The 24,654-nt window shown below is 37.4% G+C and overlaps 1 protein-coding gene across 6 annotated transcripts in view; it reads left to right on the top strand.

Moving 5' to 3' along the window:
* Positions 1-24,654, top strand: part of NAALAD2 (N-acetylated alpha-linked acidic dipeptidase 2) — a 73,781-nt gene that overhangs the window by 3,849 nt on the left and 45,278 nt on the right. For 2 of the 6 annotated variants that reach the window (XR_006193511.1, XM_042904545.1), the window contains exons 1-7: positions 1,391-1,612; positions 4,321-4,456; positions 8,745-8,875; positions 9,632-9,743; positions 19,488-19,674; positions 21,168-21,269; positions 23,902-24,027. Coding sequence is in view for 5 of the 6 variants with exons in the window: in XM_042904545.1 (XP_042760479.1) it covers positions 1,501-1,612; positions 4,321-4,456; positions 8,745-8,875; positions 9,632-9,743; positions 19,488-19,674; positions 21,168-21,269; positions 23,902-24,027 (906 nt within the window). In the remaining variant the exon portion in view is untranslated. Of the gene's footprint in view, positions 1-1,390; positions 1,613-4,320; positions 4,457-8,744; positions 8,876-9,631; positions 9,744-19,487; positions 19,675-21,167; positions 21,270-23,901; positions 24,028-24,654 lie in introns of those variants that run through there. The other 4 variants (XM_042904547.1, XM_042904546.1, XM_042904548.1 and 1 more) reach the window with 3 other exon arrangements.

Genomic DNA, 24,654 nt, shown 5'->3' with positions numbered 1-24,654 from the left:
CACTTGTTATGTCTTGTGTTTTTTACTTTGGCCATTCTGACAAGTGTGAGGTGATATCTCATGTGGTTGTGGTTTGCATTTCGCTGATGAAAGTGATGTTCAGCATTTTTTCACGTGTCTGTTGGCCATCTGTATGTTGGCTTTAGAAAAAATATTTATTCAGGTCCTCTGTCCATTTTTTAATCAAATCATTTGTGAGGTGTTTTTGTTGTTGTTGAGTTACAGATATTTTGAAATCAATTAGTTGACTAAAGATATTTGGTTCAAAGTTAACTCTCAGGGATTCTACGAAAGTTCCAAGGGAAAAGTCTATCCAGTATATCTATCATCAATTACAGTGCAATAAAAATGAATTTAGACTCTTTTGGCAACCTGTTAGGACCAAAGAGAGGTGTCTTAACTATGATCATCAAGGAATCAAACAGTGCAATGAAGATTGGAAGTATAACTGTAGATGTACTGTCTCCATTATTTACTCAGTAGGCATGTTTGGTTTGGCTGCAAAACTGTTTTTGGTTGGATACAAGGAATTCAGTCATGAATTGCTAAAGATTTTCCTTTAGGATGAAATGGATGGGTGCAGGAGTCCTATTTTGCAAACCTTCTAAACACTTCTAAAGAGAAATGCTGCATAACTGATATGAAGGGGAGGGCAGGGAAGATGCCATTTGTTGAGAACCTCTTGTTCATTATGGTGCAAGGCACTTACAGTGGTTAATCTTATTCATTTGAACCTACAATATTTTAATAAGGTAGGGAAAAAACCCCAGGACAGAAAAAGAAACTGAGAATTATGGAAATTTGGAGCCTTGCTTAGGTACAGAGGACAAAAGAACTCAGTCTGATTAGTTTTGATATTGATGCGTGGGTTAAGGAACTAATAGGTTACAGTGGAGCAGCCTGGATCAGAAATGTTTCCCAAGTGTATCCAGTTAGAACTTAGGACAGAATCTGGCAGCAGAATGATAAACAGGGAAGGAAGAGCAGTACTTATATGCACTTTGCTGCTGCTGAAATTCAGCAATTGAATGGAGGTGGCAAAGACACAAGAAAAAAAGTAGTGTGAAAATTAACAAAGAGAAAGCTCATGAAAATAGAGTGGGAAGAACAGAAGAGGGAGCTTTCATGCTGTACTACTCATCACCAATTGCAGGCCCTAACAGGGATAGACTTACCTTTCTAATCCTATTACTTGACCCAGCAGAAGGAAGAAAGGTCATCCCTCCCCAACAGCCCAGCCAATGAAATACTGTCACAATCCAGCCAATGAAAAGCCACTATACTTCAGACTCTCAGTTTACTCCAACAGACTGTTTGATTATAACAGCAATCATTCTCCCTCCCCCTTTGCCCGCCCCCAGAAAAGAACATTCTTCTTTGTTCTCTGGGAGCTTGCGTGTCCTGAACTGGAACTCTCTACAACTCCCGAAATAACCCATATTTGTTAGTGAAATAAGTGACAGTTTAACTTTTAAGATTAACATTCCTTGGTGAGCAGATATGGGATCTCAAGAAGACCCCCCAATAACTCCAAGGCTAGTGAGCAAACAGGTGCTAGACCCCAAAGAGCCAGTTGAGCTCACTGCTTTCTTGCCGACCCTGGAGTTTGAGGGTAAGTTTTCTCCTGGATTTGGTCTCTGCTTTCTTTGTGTTTGTAGTGATCTCTACAGGCTTCATTTGGGATCTACTTTGGTCTGGGTCTTTCTGAGAGTACTTGTTCAGCTTTTGGTATGCCTCCTCTTTGGAACCAGGCTGTGCCTTTTGGAACTCTGCTGATCTTTGGTGAGACTCCTTTTTGGAACCAGGGTGTTCCTATTGGAACTGTGCCATTTAGGAACTTTGCTTTTTGCTTTAGAGAACACTTCTAAAAAAAAAAAAAAATGGAATTCTAGTCATCAAAATGCTTTGAAGGGTCCCTTCCTTCTTGAACCCCAGATGGTTTTATGTTTAAAAACTGTGGTCCCTCCTCATGTACATGTCTAACTAAATGCACCAACTTAATCAAAAGCAATTTAGAACTTTAATGGCCATTATGGGGAACTTCTGATTTCCCCAGTTAGAAAGTCACAGCTAAAAGAAAAACAACAAAAACTGGGGTGCCTATTTCATTGATACCTTGAGGCTTCCAAATGTTTTTTGGAATTCTAATTCTGCTTCTTTGTGAAATACTATTTCTAAGTTAACTGAAACAAACAATTGAAAGGAATCAAAATGGCTTCTGAGGACTATTTTCCCCCTCCCCCTCATTTGTACCCAGACACCTGTGCACAGGGCCTTCCTCCAGTACCATTTTTCTCTATTCCTTTGTGCCAGCCTTTCCTCCTGTATATGTCCCCTCTCTCTTCTAATCCTTTTGCTTAAGTTCCTTTTTCCTTTGAATCCTTTCTTAGTTCTTCCTCTTCTGAATGTATTAAAATCAGCCCCTATAAAGTTAAGTTTTCTGAGGATCTGAATGACCCCCAAGTTTCTTATGAAGACCTGAATTTTAAGCTGTAGTTTCCTAAAGTGACTGAGGACCCCTTTAGGTTTGCTGAAGAATTTAGCATAGTTATTCAAATGTGCAACCTGGTTTCTCAGATTTATATCAGTCCACCTGCCTGTTGGTGAGGGCCAGGCCAAATAATTGGATAAAACTAACTCAATGGGGACATCTTGAAAGGGATGTAGAAAAATAAACCCCTAACTTTTGGCAAAATACTTGGAACTCTCATTGGAAATCTCCACCAAACAATTACAGTAGCTTTTCATAAACCTGTTGATGAGAACAAAATTCAGGTTTGTACACAAAAACCTGGTGAAACTGTTTATGTCTATTACAGTCCACTCCAAAATGTCTGTAAAGGAAGTTTTGGTCTTTGTTTCAATGTTGAATCCACATGGGTAGCTTTTAATTTTATTAATGCACTGAAAGGGGATCTTTCCCTTTTAGTTAAAAGAAACTTGATGGAATGGGGAACTGTGTCCACTCCAGATTTAGGCAATTTGGCAAACTAGCTTGTTCATATCCCACATAAGTCACCTAAAAGAAAGATGGCTACAGTTCCAATTTTCAGTTCTGGAAATCAAAGCCTCCTCTACAGAACCAAAACCTCCTAGTTTCTGGCAGCTTTGCAAAGGGCCAGGACATTGGACAAAAGGATTGTTACACATTTAAGCATTCCAGGTGCCATCAGCCCCCTAGCCAGTCTTTCCAATGTCTTCTTCATTCCCAGTAATGGCACACCGAGGAACTACAGGGGCTCTTCTCAGTATTCCTTCCTAATTGGCTTAGAGAAACCACTCTCCAGTTTGGGAATGACTCTCTCTTTGTCCTTATTGACACCAGAACAACACTCCCAGTGCTTACCCCCACTGCTTTAAATCAGCCCCATCTCAGAGTACGAAAACAGTTCAGATACTGGGGGTCTTTAATAAATGCCAACAGGTTCCTTTCTGTCTGTCTCTCCTTTTATCTAGGCCTTTGTGACATGCACACTCTTCTCCTTAGTTCCTCCACCACTATTCATTTATTGGACCAAGATTTCTTAGAAAATAATCATGCTGGAATTTCTTTCACCCAAAAAGAGGAAATCTAGAATTTGACAGTAGTAATCTAAATAAGCAACCAGGGAAAGTAAATGACTCTTTGATATCTTTTATTTGCTCTGTCTCTGATGTCACTATAGCTGAGTCTGGAGACCATGATCATTTATTCTTCTTGGATCAGCTACCATCCTCTTATGGGCAAAATGTCTAAATGACAATGGTGGAGTCCAGTGTACTTCCCATCAAGACTCAGGTGGATCCCTCAAAACTTCTCAGAATTAATAAAGATTTATTAATCAATTTTAATAAGTTAACCTACAAATAAAGAAGTCCTTCTAAGGCATTAGCTCCATAATATAAGATTGCAAGGCTCAGGGCCCCATTTCCCCTGCCCTAGTCCCTATTCTCTTCCCCTAGTCCCTATAATACCCCTATTTAACCTGTGAGAGAATGCAGCGGTAGAGGATGGAGATTTGTCCAGGACCTCTGAACAATAAATAACGTTGTTGTCCCTTGGCATGTTGTTATTCCTGACACACATTTCTACCGAAAGCAATTTTTTCACTATAATTGCACAGCATTTTTTCGTATTCCTGTTAATAATGATAGCCAGTATCTCTTTGCTTTCACTTGGGAAGACTGGAAATAAATCTGGACAGTAATGCCCCAGGGTGAGAGTCTTTTCTTTTCACAAACCTTAAAGGCTGATTTGGATGATGAAGTTTTCTGCAGGTTCTATTTGTTATGATACATAGGTGATTTGCTTCTCTGCTCCCCTCTCACACCTCTTCACAGGAAGACAGCATCCATCTGTTAAAACTTTTGGCCTCAAAGGGGCACAAAGTCTCCAAAGAAAAAATGCAGTTTGCTCAAACTCAGGTTCGATACTTAGGGTACCTGATCTCAGAACAAGGACTACATTTGGATCCAGGTAGGCTTCATGGCATCATGAACTTCCCAAAACCTAAAACTAAGTGCTATTTATGAAGTTTTCTTAGACTGGCTGTCTACTATTGAAATTGGATTCCAAACTTCTCTCTTGGGGCTCAACCTCCATATATTTTATTTGAAAATGACCCTATTATTTGGAAGGATCACGATGACATAGCTTTTGGGACATTAAAGAAAAGCCTAATTAAGTCCCCTGTCCTCAGACATCCTAATTATCAACTTCTTTTTTCCCTCTTCACATGTGAGGGGGAAAGCCATGCCCTTGGAATACTCACCCCAAAATACGGGGAGCACTATCAACCAATGGGGCATTACAATCAACAGTTGGACCCTGTAGCATGGGGATAACCCCCTTGCCTTAGAGTCATTCCTGCTACTGCTCTTCTGTTTTAAGGCCTTGGGAGAAATAATCACAGGATCCTCTAACCATCCTGTGTTCCATGTAGCAGAAGCTCTTCTGAATACTCATCACCCTCAACACTTCGGTTACTTCCCTTCTGGGTCATCATCCTGCTAACTGCTCCTTTATATGACCTTCTCCTACAATACCTTTAGTCCTGCTATTCTTCTCTCCATCATGGAGGAAATCCCACGTGACCGCTTAATGCTGATAGATGACCTTTTGACTCCCTGTGACAATTTATAGGAAACTCCTCTAACCCGTGCAGATTTTTCATGGATTACTAATGGTTCTTTTCCTTTTTAATTTTTTTTTTACATTTTTTATTTATTTTTGAGAGAGAGAGACAAAGCACAAGTGGGGGAGGTGCAGAGAGAGAGGGAGACACAGAATCCAAAGCAGGCTCCAGGCTCTGAGCTGTCAGCACAGAGCCTGACACGGGGCTCAAACTCACAACCTGAGAGATCATGACCTGAGCCAAAGTCAGACGCTTAACTGACTGAGCCACCCAGGCGCCCCTACTAATGGTTAAATTTAAAGGATTAAAATGATAAATATTGTGTTGGGTATGCTATTGCAACTCCTTTGGAAGTCATTGAGTCAGCTCCTTTCCCTTTGGCTATTTTGGCCTAATAGTTGGAGTTATATGCATTTACCCTTAGCCAAGGGTAAAACCACATTTATACCGAGAGTTGGTGTGCCTTTGGAGTATCTCATGACTTTGGAATGTTATGGAAACAATGAAGTTTCCTCACCAACAATGGGAATAAAATAAAAAATGGCTCCCACTTTCAAAATTTATTAGATACTATACTTTTTCAGGCAACTCTGGCTATTATTAAGCTTCCTGGGCCTTCCAGACTGGACCCCTAGAGTCCAAAGGAAACTGCCTCACTGATATTCCCACCAAAACACTGATCTCAAGGAAACCAAGACCCAAACCTCTCTCATTGTTGAAAGAGATGTTCTCTCAAATGATGATTTGGAAATACTGACAAAAGCAATCCAACAATTGGCCTCAGAGAGGGAAAAATATTAGAAATCTAATAATTGTTGGTTTAATAAACAAACAAAGATAACTCTGGTTTAGATCTAACAATCCTGCCTTGCCAGAAGTCCTAGAATTTCCACTACTTACCATTGTACATGCATTAAACGATTGGTCTACTGACAAACTAACAGTGTTTGGGAATGTTGGTGGGGAAATATTAAAAAGGCTGCAAAAAGTACCTACCTTGCTTGTCCACCTGTCCAAAGTATAATCCAAAAAAAAAAAAAAAAAAAAAAAAAAAAAACCTATTCACACAAATGGGTTTCATACAGCATCCCTGTCTCATGGATATAAATGTGTTGTAATTATGGTTTATTTTCTCATTGGACCAAAGCTTTTCCCTTGTAGATAGTCCAATGCTTATTCTGTGGCTAAAAGTCTGTTAGAAAAGATTATCCCTCCTTGGGGAACCCCTCTTAACCTTCATAGTGATTGGGGAGGTCATTTTACCAGTCAGGTGCTTCAACAAGTCTGTTGGACAGTTTTACAACTTCCATTGTGAATGCCATCTTCCGTCCTCAGGGTTAGTCAAATGCACTAACAGCACTAGTTGGCAAAATTTGTACAGACCCTCCAAATACCTCCAAAGCATTGCTGTTGATCCTCTAAATCTCAGATCCACCCCCTTTGGGACTCAGAGACCCTCATCCTTTGTTACACAGTGATGAGATGGTCACAGGGTGTCCTATGTACTTGGCCCTTGCCTCCTCTGACTCACAGTTGATAAAAGGAGATCTACTTTAATATTGTAAAGGCCTAGTTGCTTCTATTAAAAATAACCATGCTTTGGTAGAGCAATCTTTTCACCATGTACTCCTGGGAGACCTCAAATATTCTGCAACCTGGAGATTTCATCTATTGGAATAGACCCCTCCAGAAAGGCCTCACTGGAAAAGCCCTTATCAGAAACTGCTAACCAACTCTTGGGCCATTAAATTCCAGGGAATAGATTCTTGTATTCACATGACCCATGCAAAGAAAGCATCAAACCCTGACTGGAACTGCACACCAGCTGGTGGTGACATGAAAGTAAAGATTTGAATCGAAACAGACAACATCTGACGAGACAGCTTTCCCAAGATGTCCAGACCAGGCCTGTAGCCCTTTTTCTCACTGTTTGCTGCTGCTAGATCTCTTGTGGAAAGAAAATGCTCTGTCTGCATTTCCCAAATTCTTGCAAAAGGAGGAAACCTGTTCTTTTGTTTATGGCCTTTTGGAAACAATCTTATCACGATCCGTGAGCTTTCTCTGAAGGGTTAAGGTTCAGAATTCACAAAAGTCTTTTATCTTGAATTACTGACTCCTGATTCTAACTCAGATTTGTGGTTTCTGAATGTACAACTTTACATCTGTATTATCGATAACATATTTGCTTCCAAACGGTTCGTTTTAAAACATCTTTGAAGTTTTGCAACAAGTTCATCAGCTACTGCTTCATATTTACACCTGTACTGTATCTTCCAAAACGCACTCAGTTAATTCTTTCAGTGTGCTCTTGCTGTATCCACTAATCTGCTTTCATGGTTGTTTTAAGTGGGGGACTTCCAGGAAACATACATGACCTCAGTTCTGCCTTCCTAAGGCGGAACCTTGCTCCCCTAAATTGGAATAAGAGCCAATAAACCTTTTCGTTGGCTATTTTCTGACCTAGAGTCTTGGTTGAGGGCAATCCTACAGTTTGGAATTGTCACGTTACTACTTTTGCTTTGTATAGTTATTTTAAGTGTTGGGTTTTGTTCCCCGTCAAACTTTTGTATAAACAGTGTTTTGAAAAATGCGATGCTAGCTCAGTGCTTCAGAGATGATTTCCAATGCTTATGACTTTGAGAAGATATGGACTTGACTGGGGAAGTGCCTGAGAATTCTGCCTCCAAGTCCTTTCTGTTACCATGTGGTCTTTAGTGGCTTCCGACTGGTATGTTGTACTTTCCCTCGGACATTGGACATGACAACCAGGAAAAGTCCTTCCTGGACCCAAGGGACAAAACCACTAAATATGGAAAACCTGACTCTTGCTCAGTGATGCTTTTGAGGAGAGATATTGGTCAAAGAGAAGAAATGTAAAAATTAATAAAGGTAAATTTAACTAAAATGGAGTGAAGAGGCCAGAAGAGGGAAGCTCTCACACTCTGCCACTCATCACCAATTGCAGACGCAGATCAGGAGAGCCAGAAGAGATGAACCTTGCAAGCGGATATACCCCAGCACAAGGAAGGAAGGAAGGTTTTCTCCTCCCCCAGCAACCGCTCAGCCAATGAGAGACCGTCATAACTCAGCCAATGAAAAGCCAGTAAACTTTAAACTCCTGCAAAGTAAACTTTGTACTCCAATGGACTTGTTTAAAGCAGCCCTCCCAAGTGCCCCCACCCCTCCATAAAAGAGCATTAATCTCCTTGGTTCTCCTGCCTTGCCTATGGTTTTGCTGTAGCAAGGCATGTTTGGAATTGTAATTTTCTGCTATTCTTGACTCATTTTTGTTGGCAGATTAACTGTTTATTTTCAAGGTTGACAGTTGAGTTATTTAGGAAACAATTAGAGATGTTTTCCCGGCAGCCACCCCCTCCCCATCCCCCCAGAGCAGACTGTCCCGGTTTTTACAGGATCAACAGAATGGAAGTTGCCTGCCTATGGGAAGGCTCTGTCTCCTCCCCTCGCAGGAATTCCTCTTTCCCCCCGGGAAGGCCCCCTGAGGACCAGAGGGGCAACGAGTTGTTTGGGCCTGGTTGGGAGGGTGGAGTCAGTGGCCAGACTTTGCAGAAAGCCTGCGGGTGGGCGGGCTCTCACCACCTTCCCGGGGTGCTCTCTGTTGGTCTGCAGGCTAGAGGCCCGCTCTGGCCAGCCCCCCAAGCTCGGTCCTCAGGGAGGCATGGCGAAGTCCAGGGGCCGACTCTACCTTTGGATGTGCTTGGCTGCGGTGCTGGCATCTTTCCTGGCAGGATTTATGGTGGGTAAGTACGAGCCCCGTGTCCCCAGAGCCCCGTGTCCCCAGCGCGGGGCTGGCGCTTCTGGCTCTGATGCTAGGGAAGAGACACAGAAAGCCTGGAGGCCCTGGCGGGGCTCCCTGAGCTGTGGCCAGCCCCGCGGAATTCAGCCCAGCTGGAACCCCGGTAGGATGACTTTGACCTTCCTAATAAAGTGCGACTGAAATCCACATTCATTAAAGTTTACAGCGAGTTGAGGATACTGCCAGGAGCTGTTAGGAAAGCAGGTCAGAGCTGTCACTATCTACCTATCCACAGGGATGAAAAGATGGTTTCATTTACAAGCACGCTTAACAAGCCAAAACTAGCAAGGAATGTGGACAGCACTGCAAAAACTGCCCTTCCTTCCTCACTTACTAAATAGATATTCGTGGAATGTTCCTTGTGTGTCAGGCGCTGTGCTACAAACTAGACCACCCCGAGGAGAATGAGAAAGACAGGCCCCACGCCTTGATGCAGAACATGTAGAAAGAGAAGTTATCTCTCTCTCACATAAAACTAGTTTTAACCCACCCAAAATTACATTGCACAGCAGAATTTGAAGGATTTCTGAATTTAATATGAACATTTTTGTAAAGCCTGCCGTGAACTGTTTCTTATGCAAGCACTATTTTTTGGCTTCTAGTGTTTATAAAAGCTAAAAACAATTATGTCTGTATGTAACATGTATATATGTATATATTTCCACCACCCCCACCCCCCCACCTCCCCGCCCCACCCCAGGCTGGTTTATTAAGCCTTTCAAAGAAAGCACCACTTCACTGGGCTATCATCAAAGTATGCGGTGGAACCTGGTATCTGAGATGAAAGCTGAAAATATTAAATCATTTCTTCGGTAAGTTTGTCTTGATGTTTATTGCAGAGCGTTTAAAAACGTTTTTTTGCAGAGTGGGAAGTCTATTACAAGTGGTTATATTCACATAGGTAAACTTTGTGTGAAATTACGTGATATCACATTAATTTATGGTAGCTTAAAATGTCCCTTTAAACCACTCAGGGTACGATGTATTTGAATGTTGCAGGAGTGGGTTTTTCTTCCCTAACTTCATCTACAGAAAAAGTATCTGGTTGCTTTATTCTGAGATGTTTCAACTTCATGTAACTTTAGACTGCAGCTGAATGTTATTTCTTCTTCATGCTTAATAAGCAGTTTTAATGAACATCGCATTCTGTCAGGAAGACTTAGATGGTTGTAAACTCAGATTTAAAGGAGGCGAGATAAAAGTTGCAGATTCTGTCTGCCACAAATTAAACGTTTGTCCCACGTTGCAAACAGAAGTCACACGGATAGGACAAAATGAGAGCAAAGGATCAGTGCAAATCCACCAGCCTCTAAGCATGGAGAAGAGTGACATTTGGGGGAGTGGTGATGAACTCCTTGAAGGCAGTCACCATGACATTTACGTGCCATTAAACAAATAAAAACAAAACCCAGCTTTATTGAAGTATCATTTACATAAAATGAACTGCATCCTATAAAGCCTAAAATTTGAGAGTATTGACAGATGTGTAATATTCCGAACATACCACTTCTTCAATCGAGATTCAGAAATTTTTACATCATGCAATCTTCACTTTTAGCCCTAGGCAATCACGTATCTTTTTTTTTTTTTTTTTTTTTTTTTTAAGTTTATTCTGTGTGTGTGAGAGAGAGAGAGAGAGTACATGAGTGGGGAGTGGTAGAGAGAGAGAGACAACGCCAATCCTATGAGGGGCTCTAACTCACTGAACCATGAGATCATGACCTGACCTGAAATCAGGTTCAACGCTTAACCCACTGAGCTACCCAGGTGCCCCCCAGTCACTGATCAGTTTTATGTCACTATGGCTTCTTTGCATTTTCTAGAATTTTATGTAAATGGAATCATACAGTATGCGTTCTTATGTGTGTGCCTGCTTTCATTCAGCATAATAATTTTGGAACTCATCCAGGTTGTTGCATGTATCCGTTCATTGCTTTTTACTGCCGAGTAGTATTCCATTGTGTTCATATACTGTAATGTGTAGTTGTTGGACACTTGGGTTGTTTGTAGTTTTTGATTATTATGAACAAAGCTGCTGTAAACATGAGTTTACAAGTATCTGTGTGGACATACATTTTCATTTATCTTAGAATGGCTGTATTGGAGGATAAACATGTTTAACTTTTAAAGAACATGGCAAATAGATTTCAAAAATAATTGTAATGTTTTACATTCCTACCTATTATGTGTGAGTGTACCAGCTCTTCCACAACCTGGTCAGTAGTTAGGATTGTCATTTTACTTATTTAAAAAAATTTTTTTTTAATGTTTATTTATTTTTGAGAGACACAGCCTGAGTGGGGGAGGGGGAGAGAGAGAGGGAGACACAGAATTTGAAGAAGGCTCCAGGCTCTGAACTGTCAGTGTAGAGCCTGACATGGGGCTCAAACCCAGAACTGTGATGGTGATCTGAGCTGAAATCTGACACTCAACCGACTGAGTCACCCAGGCGCCCCAAATATTGTCATTTTAACTATGCTAATATATATGTAGTGGTACCTTATTATGGTTTCAGTTTGCATCTTTCTTATGACTGGTGATGTAAAGCATCATCTCCTATGCTTATTAGACATTTGCATATCTTTTATAAAGTTTCTGCTCACATATTTTCCTATTTTAAGTTGTTTTCTTATTATTGAATGGTAGGAGTTCTTTATGTATTCTGGGTACAATTCCTTTGTCAGACTTCTACTGTGAATATTTTCTTCTATTGTATGGCTGGCCTTTTTTTGTTCATGGAGGTTTTGAAGGGCAGAAAAGTTTAATATTGGTAAAGTTCAGCTGACCAATTTTTGGTTTTCTGTTTCATACTCTGTGCTCTCTAACTTTGCCTATGAGAAGTTGTGAAAATTTTCTTCTATCTTTTAGAAGTTTTATAATTTTAGCTTGTATACTTAGGTCAATGGTCTACTTCAAGTTAATTTTTGAGTATGGTATGATGTAAGGGTTGGCAATTTTTTAGATACAAATATTCAGTTATTCCTGCAACATTTGTTGAGAAAAAAACCTCTATTTCTGCCTTGAATTGCCTTGACATCTTTGTCCAAAATCGCTTGACCATATATGTGAGGCTTGGTTTTAGATTTACATTTTCTTCTATTGACCTCTATATCTCAACACTACACAGTGCTGGTTAGTGTAGCTTAATAATATGTCTGAAAATGAGGTAGAGTTAATCCTACAAATTTTTCTTTTTAAAAATTGCCTTGACTATTTTAAGCCCTTTGTATTTCCAAGTTAATTTTAGAATTAACTTCTGAATTCCTACAAAAAAAAAAAACCCTGCAGAAATTATTAAAATTGCATCAACTCAATAGATGAATTTAGAAGAGAAGCGGCATCTTTAAAATATCAAGTCTTTCAGTCTCTTTATTCATTTGTCATAGGAATGTTCTACAGTTTAACTTTTCACCCATGGAGAGATTTTTTACATTCAGTGTTTCGATATTATGATTAATGCTGCTATTAATATTTGTGTATAGGTTTTACATGATCATAGGTTTTCATTTATCTTGCATAAATCCCCTTGCTAAGTTGTAGAAGAATTTGCCTAACTGCTCTTTAGGGTGGCTGTATCATTTTATCTTTTCCACTGACATTATCATTTTTAATTTTACCCCTTCTGACAGGTATATAGTGATACCTCATTGTGATTTTAATCTGCAGTTCTCTAAGAGTTAATGGTATTGAATAACTTTTCCCATGTTTATTCATCATTTGTATACTCTCTTCAGTGAAATGTCTATTCATGTCTGAATTTTTTTCTATTAGGATAGGTTTTTTATTGTTGTTGCTGCTGTTCTTTTGTTTTTCTGCTGTTGAGCTTTGAGAATTATTTATATTAAAAAACATTTTTTTAACATTTATTTTTGAGGGAGAGCGTAAGGAGGGTAGGGGCAGAAAAAGAGGGAGACACAGAATCCGAAGCAGGCTCCAGGCTCCAAGCTGTCAGCACAGAGCCCAATGCAGGGCTCGAACCCATGAACCACGAGGCCATGACCTGAGCTGAAGTCGGAGCTTAACTGATTAAGCCACCCAGGCAACCCTAGAATTCTTTATATCTTCTAGATAAAAGTCTTTTGTTGGCTTTGTGGTATTCGGATATTCTACTCTATTATTTGTCTCTTCATGTCTTAACAGAGTCATTTGTAGATAAGAAGTTTTTAATTAATGAGGTCTAGTTTATCAGTTGTTCCTGTTATGGATGATGCATTTAGGTTCATATCTAAGAACTCTTTGACTAACTCTAGATCCCTTTTATCCTCTTTCCCCTGCCCCCAAATTTTATACTTTACATTAAATTTGTGATTCATGTAGAGTTAATTTTTACATAAGATGTAAAGTTTGGCTGAGGTGTATTCTTGTGTCTATGGATGGCCAATTGTTCTAGCACCATTTGTTTGTTGAAAGGCTATTCTTCCATTTAAATGCTTTGCACCTTTGTCAAAAATTAGTTGGACTTATTTGAGTGAGTCTATTTCTGGGTTCTCTATTCTCTATTACTCTGTATGTCTACTTTCTGCTAGTACCACATGGTCTTGATTATTGAAGCTATATAATAAGCCTCCGCAATGTGTACAATAACTCTTCCCACTTTGTTTTTCCAAACAATTGTTTGAGCTATTCTGTATCCTTTTCCCTTTTATAGAAAACATAGAATAAACATACTTCTGTCTGCAAAGGCATTGCTGGGATTTTGATTGTAATTGCACTAATCTTATAGACCAGTTTGGGGTTTTGACATTTTTCCCATGTCCAATCTTCTAATCCATAAACATAGCAAGTCTCTCCAATTATTTAGGTCTTTTTTGATTGCTTTTACCAACATTTTGTAATTTTCTGGATGCAGATCCAGATCTGTATGGTTAGATTTATATCCAAGGATTTCATTTTCTTCGGAGAAATTTTAAGTCATCTTGTGTTAAATTTCAGTCTCCACATATTTGTTGTTAATATATAGAAACACTGTTGATTTTTATGTTGGCCTTGCCTCATGTGGCCTGTGGAAACCCGTGTGTTTGGAAGTTTTTTGTAGATTCATTGGGATTTTCTATGTAGACAATTATGCCGTCTTTAAATAGGGACAATTGTATTTTTACCATTCCAAACCATACGCTTTTTACATGTGGATTTTTATTTGTTTGTTTTGTCCTTATTGTGCTGACTGGAATTCCAGTAGTATGTTGAATAAGAGTGAGAGCAAACATCTTTTTGTTTCTAGTCTTAGGGGGAAAGCATTCAGTTTCATAATGAAGTGTGACATTGTCTATAGATTTGTTGTAGATGCTCTTTATCAAGTTAAGGAAACTCCCCTCTATTCCAAGATTGCTAGGGGTTTTGTTTTGTTCTTGTTTTTGTTTTATCATGAATGGATGTTGTTACTGTCAAAAGGTTGTTTTCCTGCATCAACCTATATGATCATGATTATTTTTCTTTATCTGGGTTATTCTTTTGCTTTTTTACTGATTTTGGCAGGGTGGGGATCAAGTTATATCAAGAAGGGAGTCACAATCTCTAGGAATGTGAAAATGTATATTTTTCCCATTAATTATGTAAATTTTTGCTTTATATATTATGAATTTCATTGATTAGACATATATACCTTAAGATTGTTGTGCTCTTAAGACAGAACTACCCTTTTATCTTTATGAAATATCCTTTCTTATCTTTGGTGATCACTATTTTTAAGTCTATTTTATTTGGTATAAATATTACTCCGTCAACCTTCTTATGCTTAAATTTACATGCTTCCATCTACTTTTAATCTATCATTTTCTTTAGAATTCAAATGTACCTTCAACAGAGATCATTTAATTGCAACTTGATGTTTAATACATTTTGATAATCTTAATTAAAGTGTGTCCTCTGTAGGCAGCAGATAGTAGCAACTTGCTATTATATTCCTTCTGGTAATCTGTTGCCCTTTAATTTCAGTATTTTGTCCATTAACATATAATGTAACTATTGATATGGTTAAAACTTAGGTCTACTAATTTATTGTTTTCTGTTTGCTGTGTTTATTTTCCTTTACTTCTCATTTTCTGACCTGTTTTTGGTAGTGGGAAGAGTAGTTAAAATTTTATTTCATTTCAATTTATCTTTTGGCTATCTGTCCTTGCATTGGGTTTTTTAGTAGATGCTGTAGTGATTATATCATACATCAATAACTCTTCACTCAATTATTTAATTTTATTTTATTCTTTTATTGGAAAGAGAGAGCATGCAAGTGGATTTCATGCACATCCCAACCTGAGGCTCAATCCCACAACTCTGGGATCATGACCTGAGCCAAAATCAAGAGATGCTCAACCAAACTGAGCCACCCAAGCACCCTACTTCTCTCAATTCTTAGTTATTTTTGGTACAGCTTAACATACAATATGAAAAACTCAGATTTCTATATTTCCATTCACCATTTCCTCTATCATTCTTTATATTATAGCTGTCAAAAGTAGCATATGTACACTGCAATATTAACCTTACAAAACAATTATCAATTTTTCTTTGAACATTATATGTATTGAAATTCATTTAAGAGCTGAGGTGCCTGGGTGGCTCAGGAAGTTGATCATTGGACTCTTGATTTCATCAGGGGTCATGATCCTAGGGTCATGGGATCAAGCTCTGCCTTGGGCTCTACACTGAGATCTGAGCTTAGAGCCTACTTGAGATTCTCTCTTCCTCTTATGCTCTCTCTGTAAGATAAAAGAGTTAAAATAGTATTTTGTATTTAATTTCCAATGATCTTCATTTGTTTCTGAAAAATTTTGGTTTTGCTATGATATTTCTATGTAGTCTGTGAAATTTTCTTAAGCATTTACTGCAATATGAACTCTGGTGATAACAAATATTCTGTAATTTTTTTCTATGTATAAAATCCTTATTTGATCTTAATTCTTGAAGCATACTTTTCCTGAATATAGATTGCTAACATGACCTTATTTTCTTCCTCTTTCATAACTTTAAATGTTTTTCGTTGTCTTTTGTCTGGTATTGGCATCTGATGAGAACTTTACAGTCATTTAAATTATATAACATATGTCATTTTGTCTTTAATATTGAGCAGTTTTACCATGTGCCTAGTTTTCCTCAAATTTATTCTGTTTATGGCTGAGATTCTTGGCTTTGTTAACTTCTGTCTTTCACTAATTTAGGAAGGTTTTATTCACTGTTTCTTAAAGTTTTCTGCAGATTCTCTTTTCCCTTTCTGAGACTCCACTTAAACCCTAGAAATCAAATAAAGTGTGTGCAGTGTGGTATATTTCCTCCTTATCAATTCTGTGATTTAATGAGGTCATGAAGTTCCATCTTCATCTCTGGGTAAACTAGAGCAAGCTGTAGTAATGAGGAATGAAAACAGCTACACTGTCATCAAATTTGAGCTGATTTATGATTGAGGTGCATTAGAGATTAGGAAGCAAACTCAAAATGTCTGTTGAGGTGCTTGTTTAGAGATAAAGGAAAAGAATCAGGCAGTTAGGATGCATGTTGTTTAAAGAGAAACTCAGTCTTTATTTTTCCTGCAGTACAATATAAAGGCAAAATGTCTTATCAGTTGAGACAGAATACTTGTATTTAAATTGTGTAAGTTAAAAGATGAGATATAATGTAATACTATCGAACTCTGTCTGCAGCATATTATGAAGTTGCTGAAAAAAGTCACCTAGAAAGTTAGATCTCAGAAGCAAAACTTAGTAATATTTTTGACCATTAAAATTTGTTTATCTCTATTTTCCTTTAATGTGTAGTATAGCATAAGGTGATTAGTTATGTATAAATAGTTTATATAATTATATTTTTGGAGTTTGCTTTTCTTTCCTTTACATCCAACTGAATACAGAAGTTGCACTTGAAGAATGATGACAAGAGTAGAAATAGAGTGAAAAACACTGAATTAGGAACTTAACACTCTAATGAATGAGAAGTTTTGACAATTTTGACAAGTACCCAGAAGGTGTAGTACATGGTAACTTTTGGTATGAGCTGTAATAGTCGTGTTTTTTGTTAAGAAAAAAAAGGAAAAATATTTGTAAGAGCCAAGGGAGAGTAAAAACTAGTAGCAGATCTTCTAGCCCTGAGATATGTGGGGGCATGTGAAATAAAACAACTTGCAGGTGAGCAGGGTTCCTCTGAGGAAACCAGTTACAGCAAGGAAGTCAAGCAAACATTCAGAGAAGGGGCTGAGGATACAAAATTGTTGATCATGGATGTACAGGGTTTATGATCAGTGAAGGAGCCTAGGAGGGAAAGGTGATCAAGATTGGATTAGCAGTTATAATATAATAAGAACAGTTTGATTTCTCCCTACCCACTTTCTTGTTGACAGTGTCTGACTGATGACTGTTGAGTGTTCCTCATCCTTCATGTATTCAGTAAGGGTTACTTCCTTCCAGCTCAGGAATCTCTTGATTGGTCCATAATCCAATCATTAAAACTCTTCCCTTTGGTAGTGATTCGTTTAAGAGGTATATACCCTATTATGATGAAACGAAAAGAATGTTTAGCTGGATCTTCTACAAAAAAGTTTTCCTCTGTTAAAAGAAACACAGAAGAGGAAATAGATATTCCTGTTTGTACTTGTTTCTCCTGAGCATTACAGTGTAAATATTTTATGCCTGGAACTGTACCCATCTTGGGGACCATAAGGAGAAATTTTAAAATAAACTAAAGGATGTTACACACTGCTGCTCTTTTTGTTTTGTTTTACTTTTGCACTTCGGTATTTCATTTCAGTGAATTCTTTAAAAGATGGATAGCAGAAGTTGATGGCCAACCCTCCATCTTAATTTAAGGAAATACATTTTGTTCTTAGTTATAATGATATTATCTGCTCAATGTAGAAAATAAAACAATAATAAATTATATAAAGTAGAAATTAAATATCTTGAGCCTCACTGTTTTCATACATATAAAATAACTTCTTTCAAATAAAGAAAAAAATAAAATTGCTTCTTTCTATAAACATAATAATGCTTTTTAAAACATATTGTAAGATGTTAAATGTCTGTAACCTGTAGTTTTCATTTAATGATAAAGGGAAAGCCTCACAGGGGAGAAGATGCTGGAGGAGTCCTAATGGATGATGAGTAGTTTGCAAGTGGGAAAGGGGAATAAAAGAAGTGGTGACAGAGGGAGATTCAGGTAGATGGGACAGTATTTATGTCTGAGAGAAGATCTTGTGCAAAGGGAACAGGTGGTCACTGCAGAAGGAAAATGAGTCTACCAAATGCTGCATGGTGGAGAGGGATGGGAAATGGAAAGGAGAAGGGTGAATCAGATGAAAAAGGACCCAATACGCCATGTTTGAGTGTGATAATGGAGAGTGCAGGGAGCCATACAAGGAGTTCAAGTAGTTAAATAATATGAATGATTTCAAATTATCACTATTTCTCAAAGTCAGACAACTATGACTTTCATATTTATTTAATGTTTATTTTTTATTTTTGAGAGAGTACACGTGTTTGAGTGGGGGAGGGGCAGTGAGCAGGGAAGACCCAGAATCCAAAGCAGGCTCCAATCTATGAACTGTCACCACAGAACCTGACGCAGGGCTCGAGCCCACAAACCGTGAGATCATGAACTGAGCCAAAGTTGGACACTTAACTGACTGAGCCACCCAGGAGTCCCATGATTTTCATATTTTAGCCCCAGCATTTAATGGCTATGAAATTGTGAGCAAGTTATTTGCCCTCTCAGCTTCCTCATTTGCAAAATGAGGACAATGGAAGAAGGGTTGTGAAGATTCAATGAGGTAACTCAGGTGAAAGTACCTGGTCACATGCCTGACATATAGTAAGTTTTCTGTAAATATCAACTTTCCTTTACTGCCTATATTTTTTGTTGTTGTTTGGTTGTCATATGGTTGACTAAAAAGCCGATTTACAAAAGCATTATTATTTTACTGAAACTTTTAAAAATATGGTTTACACTCATGTAAAGTGAACCGATATAAAAACTACTTTTATGAGGCTACTTAAATGCTACAACCCATTTACCCTCAGAACCAAGAGAACATTGCCCAAATGCACTTCAACAACCTGTATTGTATTATTGCTGGATAACAGGCAGGAACTAAGCAGTAGGCAATATAAAAAAAAAAAAAAAAAATGCATGGACTTTACCTTCAATAAAATCAATAAACAACTGAATAAATATGACAAGACTCTAGTAGAAGTATATGTTAGACAGCCAAGTTGGTCTCTGGAAAATATTATGAACTCCCCTTCCCCCAAAATGTCCTCCTCTACTGATGATCAGCAAGAAGAAGCACCACTGGTATAGAGGCATGACCTTCCAAGGTGCCTTCTTATAGCTGTATACATGTATTTACCATGGAATATGTTCTTTTCTGGGGAAGTATAATGTGAAAATTATAGTGACACACAAATAGTTTTTATTGGCATACCTAGAAATTGGTATCACTACCTGTTTTTTTTTTAAATCTCTGATGTGGAAATAATTTAGTATGTAAATGATGAGTGATACCTCTAGAACAGTCCTTAGCACATTGTCTGAATATAGATTTAACACCCACTTGTATTTTATTTTCATTGTAGTTCTTTTACAAAGCTCCCTCATCTGGCAGGAACAGAACAAAATTTACTTCTTGCCAAGAAAATCCAAACCCAGTGGAAGAAATTTGGACTGGATTCAGCCGAGTTGGTTCATTATGATGTTCTCCTATCCTACCCTAATGAGACAAATGCCAACTATATATCAATCATGGATGAACATGGAATTGAGGTGATGTGGAATTGCTGGTACTTGCTGTATTTTATGACCCCACTTGTTTATGTGAATTGGGATGTAGGGTCAAGTAAAAATAGAAATTTGCTAATAGTGCAGTGGAACTCATATTTCTTAGAAAAGTTGATAGGTTACAAACTAATTATTCAGTGTCTACTGTGTGTTAGGCACAGTGCTAAGTCTTGAAGCCAGAACGAAGTCTAGGAACATGGTCTCTTTGCTTTAAGTAAGGTATGGCAGACGTTGGAACACATCATTTTAAGTTAATACGGTAAGTGTTAGGAAGAGTATGGTTTTGGTTCTTTACACAGAAAAGGTTCACTTAGCCAGACACGGACTTAGAGAAGGCTTTCTGAAAGCAGGCCTCCCTGATATGTGAGTTATGAAAGATCCGAAGGGGTTAACCACATGAAAAATCAAAGTAAAAGAATTCTAGGCAGAAGAGAAAATTAAGGCAAAGGTTTGGAGACCTATACTAGCTTAGTATTATTGAGGAACTTAAAATTTTTCTGTATTTCAAAAATGTAAAGTACGAAGTGGGCCACTGTAAGAGATAAACCAGGATAAATGTTTTGGGAACAGGTCATAAAAGGGCTTATACATTGTCGTAAGAGGCTTAGAATTCAACTTCAGTCAGTGAATACCATTTGCAAGTCCTAAGCAATGGAAGGATGTGACTAGAGAGGCATTTTTTAGATAGTTTAGGCTGTCTTCAGATTAGACCTTGACTAGGCAAGAAATTCAAATTGGAGTCTTAAGTTAATAGTTCAGGTGAAAAATGATGATTCCCTGAATCAGGATGTTAGCAGGAATGAGGAAGAGGGATGATCTAAGAAACAGTTAGAAAGCAATATTAGTAGGAATTGATTAGTGATTGACTGGAGGCAGGAGATGAAGACAGAGTTCAGGGTGACTCCTAGTGTTTGGAACGGGTTGCTGGTTACTGACGCTGCTGGTAATCACAGGGAATGCCAAACCAGAAGTCGGCCTGGGGTGAGAGATAATAAATTCAAAATTTGACATACTCAGTTTGGACATCCAATCTGAAATAACCATCTGGCCCTTAAAAATACAAGTCTGGAAATATGGGTATTATAAGTATATTGGTTAAGGTTAAAACTTTGAGAGTCAATGAAATCTTCCGGGAAGGGAGTATAAAATGAGGCAGACAATGGACTGGGGATAAAACACAGAAAATATTATTTACATGGAATTGAAAGAAAAGGAGTCACTGGAAAAGGAGGAGAACCATGGGGATGCCACCTTCAAAGCCCTGTTTTTATATGGGAATTTCTAGTCACCTGAGATGGCATTAATTTGCAGAGTTGCTACTATTTTGAAGGCGATAATAATGATAAAGCTCTTTTTCATTGTTGCCAGTAGAATTTACCTGTTTAATTATTGAATCTAGTTTCGGAATGCTTAATCTTGATAGTGGGGGAAAATCTGGAATATTTCTCTCCAACTTGATGTGTTTCGATTCTCACTAGATTTTCAATACATCATACCTTGAGCCACCACCAGATGGATATGAGAATGTTACAAACATTGTTCCACCATATAATGCTTTCTCAGCCCAAGGCATGCCAGAGGTAAAATAAGACTTTTTTTTTTTTTTTTTTTTTTTTTTTTTTTACTAAACTCTTTAAACCTCTCTTTGTTATTTAAAGCCTATGTTGAGGACTAAAACTAAGGAGAAAAGGCGAATCATACATGATCCATACTTTGAGAGTCAGTGCTATGAGCACCCTGTGTAAAAATAGTTTAAGAAAAAGAAAAAAAAAAGAGAAATACATAAAAATCAGAGCCTGATGAAGTGGATGCCACTCTGAAATGACAAGCTACTGAACATATCTTTAATTCAGTAATGTCAATAGATGTTTTTTACAAGCTTTTTTCCTTTGTTCATAGTCTTTGTCATAGATTTATAGATTACACCACAGAAGTTATTAACTTAATACTATGCTTGAAAATTAAACACGGTTGGGATTTCTTTTTTTCTTTTACAAATCTCCTTTATTTCACCCATCCCCCATCCATCTCCCCTCTGGCAACCATCGGTTTGTTGTCTGTGTGTGAGTCTGTTTGTTCATTTTTGTTTAAATTCTGCATGTAAGTGAAATCATATGGTATTTGTCTTTCTCTGACTTCTCTTAGCATAATACCCTATAGGTCTATCCATGTTATTGCAAATGACAAGATCTCATTCCTTTTTCTGGCTAAATAATGTTTCATTATATATATATATATATATATATATATATATATATATATATATACACACACACACACACACACACACACACACACACACACACACATTATTTATATATAATGTTCATCTGTCAGTGGACACTTGGGCTGCTTCCATACCGTGGCTCTTGTGAATAGTGATTCAGTAAACATAAGGGTGCATATATTTCTTTGAATTACGGGTTTTGTTTTCTTTGGGTAAATACCCAGTAGTATAATTACTGGATCATATGGTATTTCTATTTTTAATTTTTTGAGGAACTTCCATGCTATTTTCCACAGTGGTTTTACCAATTTACATTCCCACCGATGGTACCTGAGGATTTCGTTTTCCTTTTGTGAACACTTGTTATTTCTCATTTTTTTGATACTAGCCATATCCGACACATGAGGTAATATCTCATTATGGTTTTGATTTGCATTTCCCTGATGATTAGTAATGTTGAGAATGTTTTCATGAGTCTGTTGCCCATCTGTATGTGTTCTTTGGAAAATTGTCTATTCAAGTCTTTTGCCCATTTTAATCAGATGATGTATGTATGTATTTATTTTTTGGTATAGAGTTGTATAAGGTCTTTACATATTTTGGATATTAGTCCCTTACTGGATATATCACTTCTAACTATCTTCACCCTTTTTAGTTTTGTTTATGGTTTTATTGACTGTGCGAAAGCTTTTTATTTTGATGAAGTCCCAATGGTTTATTTTTGCTTTTGTTTCCCTTGCCCAAGGAGACATATCTAGAAATATATTGTTAAGGCTAATGCCAAAGAAATTACTTCCTATGCTTTCTTTTATGGGCTTTATGGTTTCAGGTCTCACATTTAGGTCTTTAATCCTTATTTAGTTTATTTTTGTGTATGGTGTAAGAAAGTATCTTGGTTTCATTCTTTTGCATATAGTTGTCCATTTTTCCTAGCACCATCTATTGAAGAGACCGTCTTTACATTTTTGCCTCCTTTGTCATAGATTAATTGACTATGTAAGTGTGGGTTTATTTCTGGCCTCTATTCTGCTCCATTGATCTGTATGTCTGTTTGCATGCCAGTACCATGCTGTCTTGGTGTAGTATATCTTGAAATTTAGGATTATGATTCCTCCAGCTTTGTTGTTCTCCTCATGCTTAGTTTGGTTATTCCAGGTCTTCTGTGGTTCCATACAAATTTTAGTATTATTTTTTGTAGTTCTGTGACAAGGCTGTTGGTATTTTGATAGAGATTGCATTGAATCTGTACATTCCTTAGGGTAGTATTTTAATATTTTTCCAGTCTATGAGCATGGAGTGTCTTCTTTCTTCTGTGTCATCTTCGGTTTCTTTTATCAGTATTTTACAGTTTTGGGCGGTAAAAGTCTTCCAACTCCTTGGTTAGATTTATTCCTAGGTATTTTATTATTTTTGGTGTAATTATAAATGGGATTGTTTAAAACATAGCTGGGATTTTTAAAATGACTTTAACTGGGGTGCCTGGGTGGCTCAGTTGGTTAAGGGTCCAACTTCAGCCTAGGTCATGATCTCGCTGTTCCTGAGTTTGAGCCCTGTGTGGGGCTCTGTGCTGACAGCTCAAAGCCCGGAGCCTGTTTCAGATTCTGTGTCTCCCTCTTGCTCTCTGCCCCTCCCCCACTGACGCTCTGTCTTTGTCTCTCTCTCTCAAAAACAAACATTAAAAAAAAATTAAAAATAACATGACATTTATTTCCTGTGGCCCAGTATATGCTGATAATCTCTTCAAAACAGAACACACTGGTTAAAGTGTTACATATTGGCTTTTTTTTTTTTTTTAACTTCTCAAAGTATTGAAATATTTTCTAAAAACTTATACAGAATTAGCATGGATCTGTTTATTAAGCCCAAGTCACGAAAGTTAACTTTTGATGATGTGGTATGGTGGAGCAAACTTATTGTTTGGTTTTCTCTTTAATTATAGCAGTATTACATATTTAATTTTTTTTTATTTTTTATTTTCCTTACAGGGAGATCTTATATATGTGAACTATGCTCGAACTGAAGATTTTTTCAAACTGGAAAGAGAGATGAACATTAATTGCAGTGGAAAGATTGTTATTGCAAGATATGGAAAAATCTTCAGAGGAAATAAAGTATTGTATCATTTGCTTTTCTAGAGGGAAGAGGATAGTATGTATCCTGTAAATGTAAATGATCAGCTTGTGTCATGTTTTCCAGAATTACCTCAATATACATATTAAAAGTTTTTTCCCCCTATTTGCCATGGTAGCATAGGAAATCCTGTTTTTTTGTTAACCTCCCATATCAAGAAAGGGAAATTACTTTTATTATAGAAACAAAATCTGCTTTTCAAAAAATTTTGAAGGAAATTTTGTATGTAAGCTGAAAAATTAAAACTTCCTTGCATTACTCAGTTTCCTTGCCCAGACATGATCAATCTTAACAGCTTTTCTTAGAATATATAAATTCTGTGAAATATGAATATAAATATCTTTTTGTATGTACTAATTTTACATATATTATACATTTTTTTATAAAGATAGGATATACAGCATATGTAGCTTTACTTTTTCACTCAGTTGTAATACAAAGGTATTCCTCTAAGCTAACGCATTGAAAGTTGTATAATGTGTGGCTAAGAGTCTAGGACTCTAGATCCATACTACATGGGGTCTAGTCTAGTCTAGGCTGTTTTCTAGATCTTTTACTGCAAGCAAGTTATTTAACCTTTCTCTGCCAATGTTTCCTCGTATATAAAG

This window comes from Panthera leo, chromosome D1 (genome assembly GCF_018350215.1).
Source record: "Panthera leo isolate Ple1 chromosome D1, P.leo_Ple1_pat1.1, whole genome shotgun sequence".
Lineage (NCBI taxonomy): Eukaryota > Metazoa > Chordata > Mammalia > Carnivora > Felidae > Panthera > Panthera leo.
The sequence above is the reverse complement of the archived record's forward strand: the minus strand, read 5'-3'. Positions and strand labels throughout refer to the sequence as shown.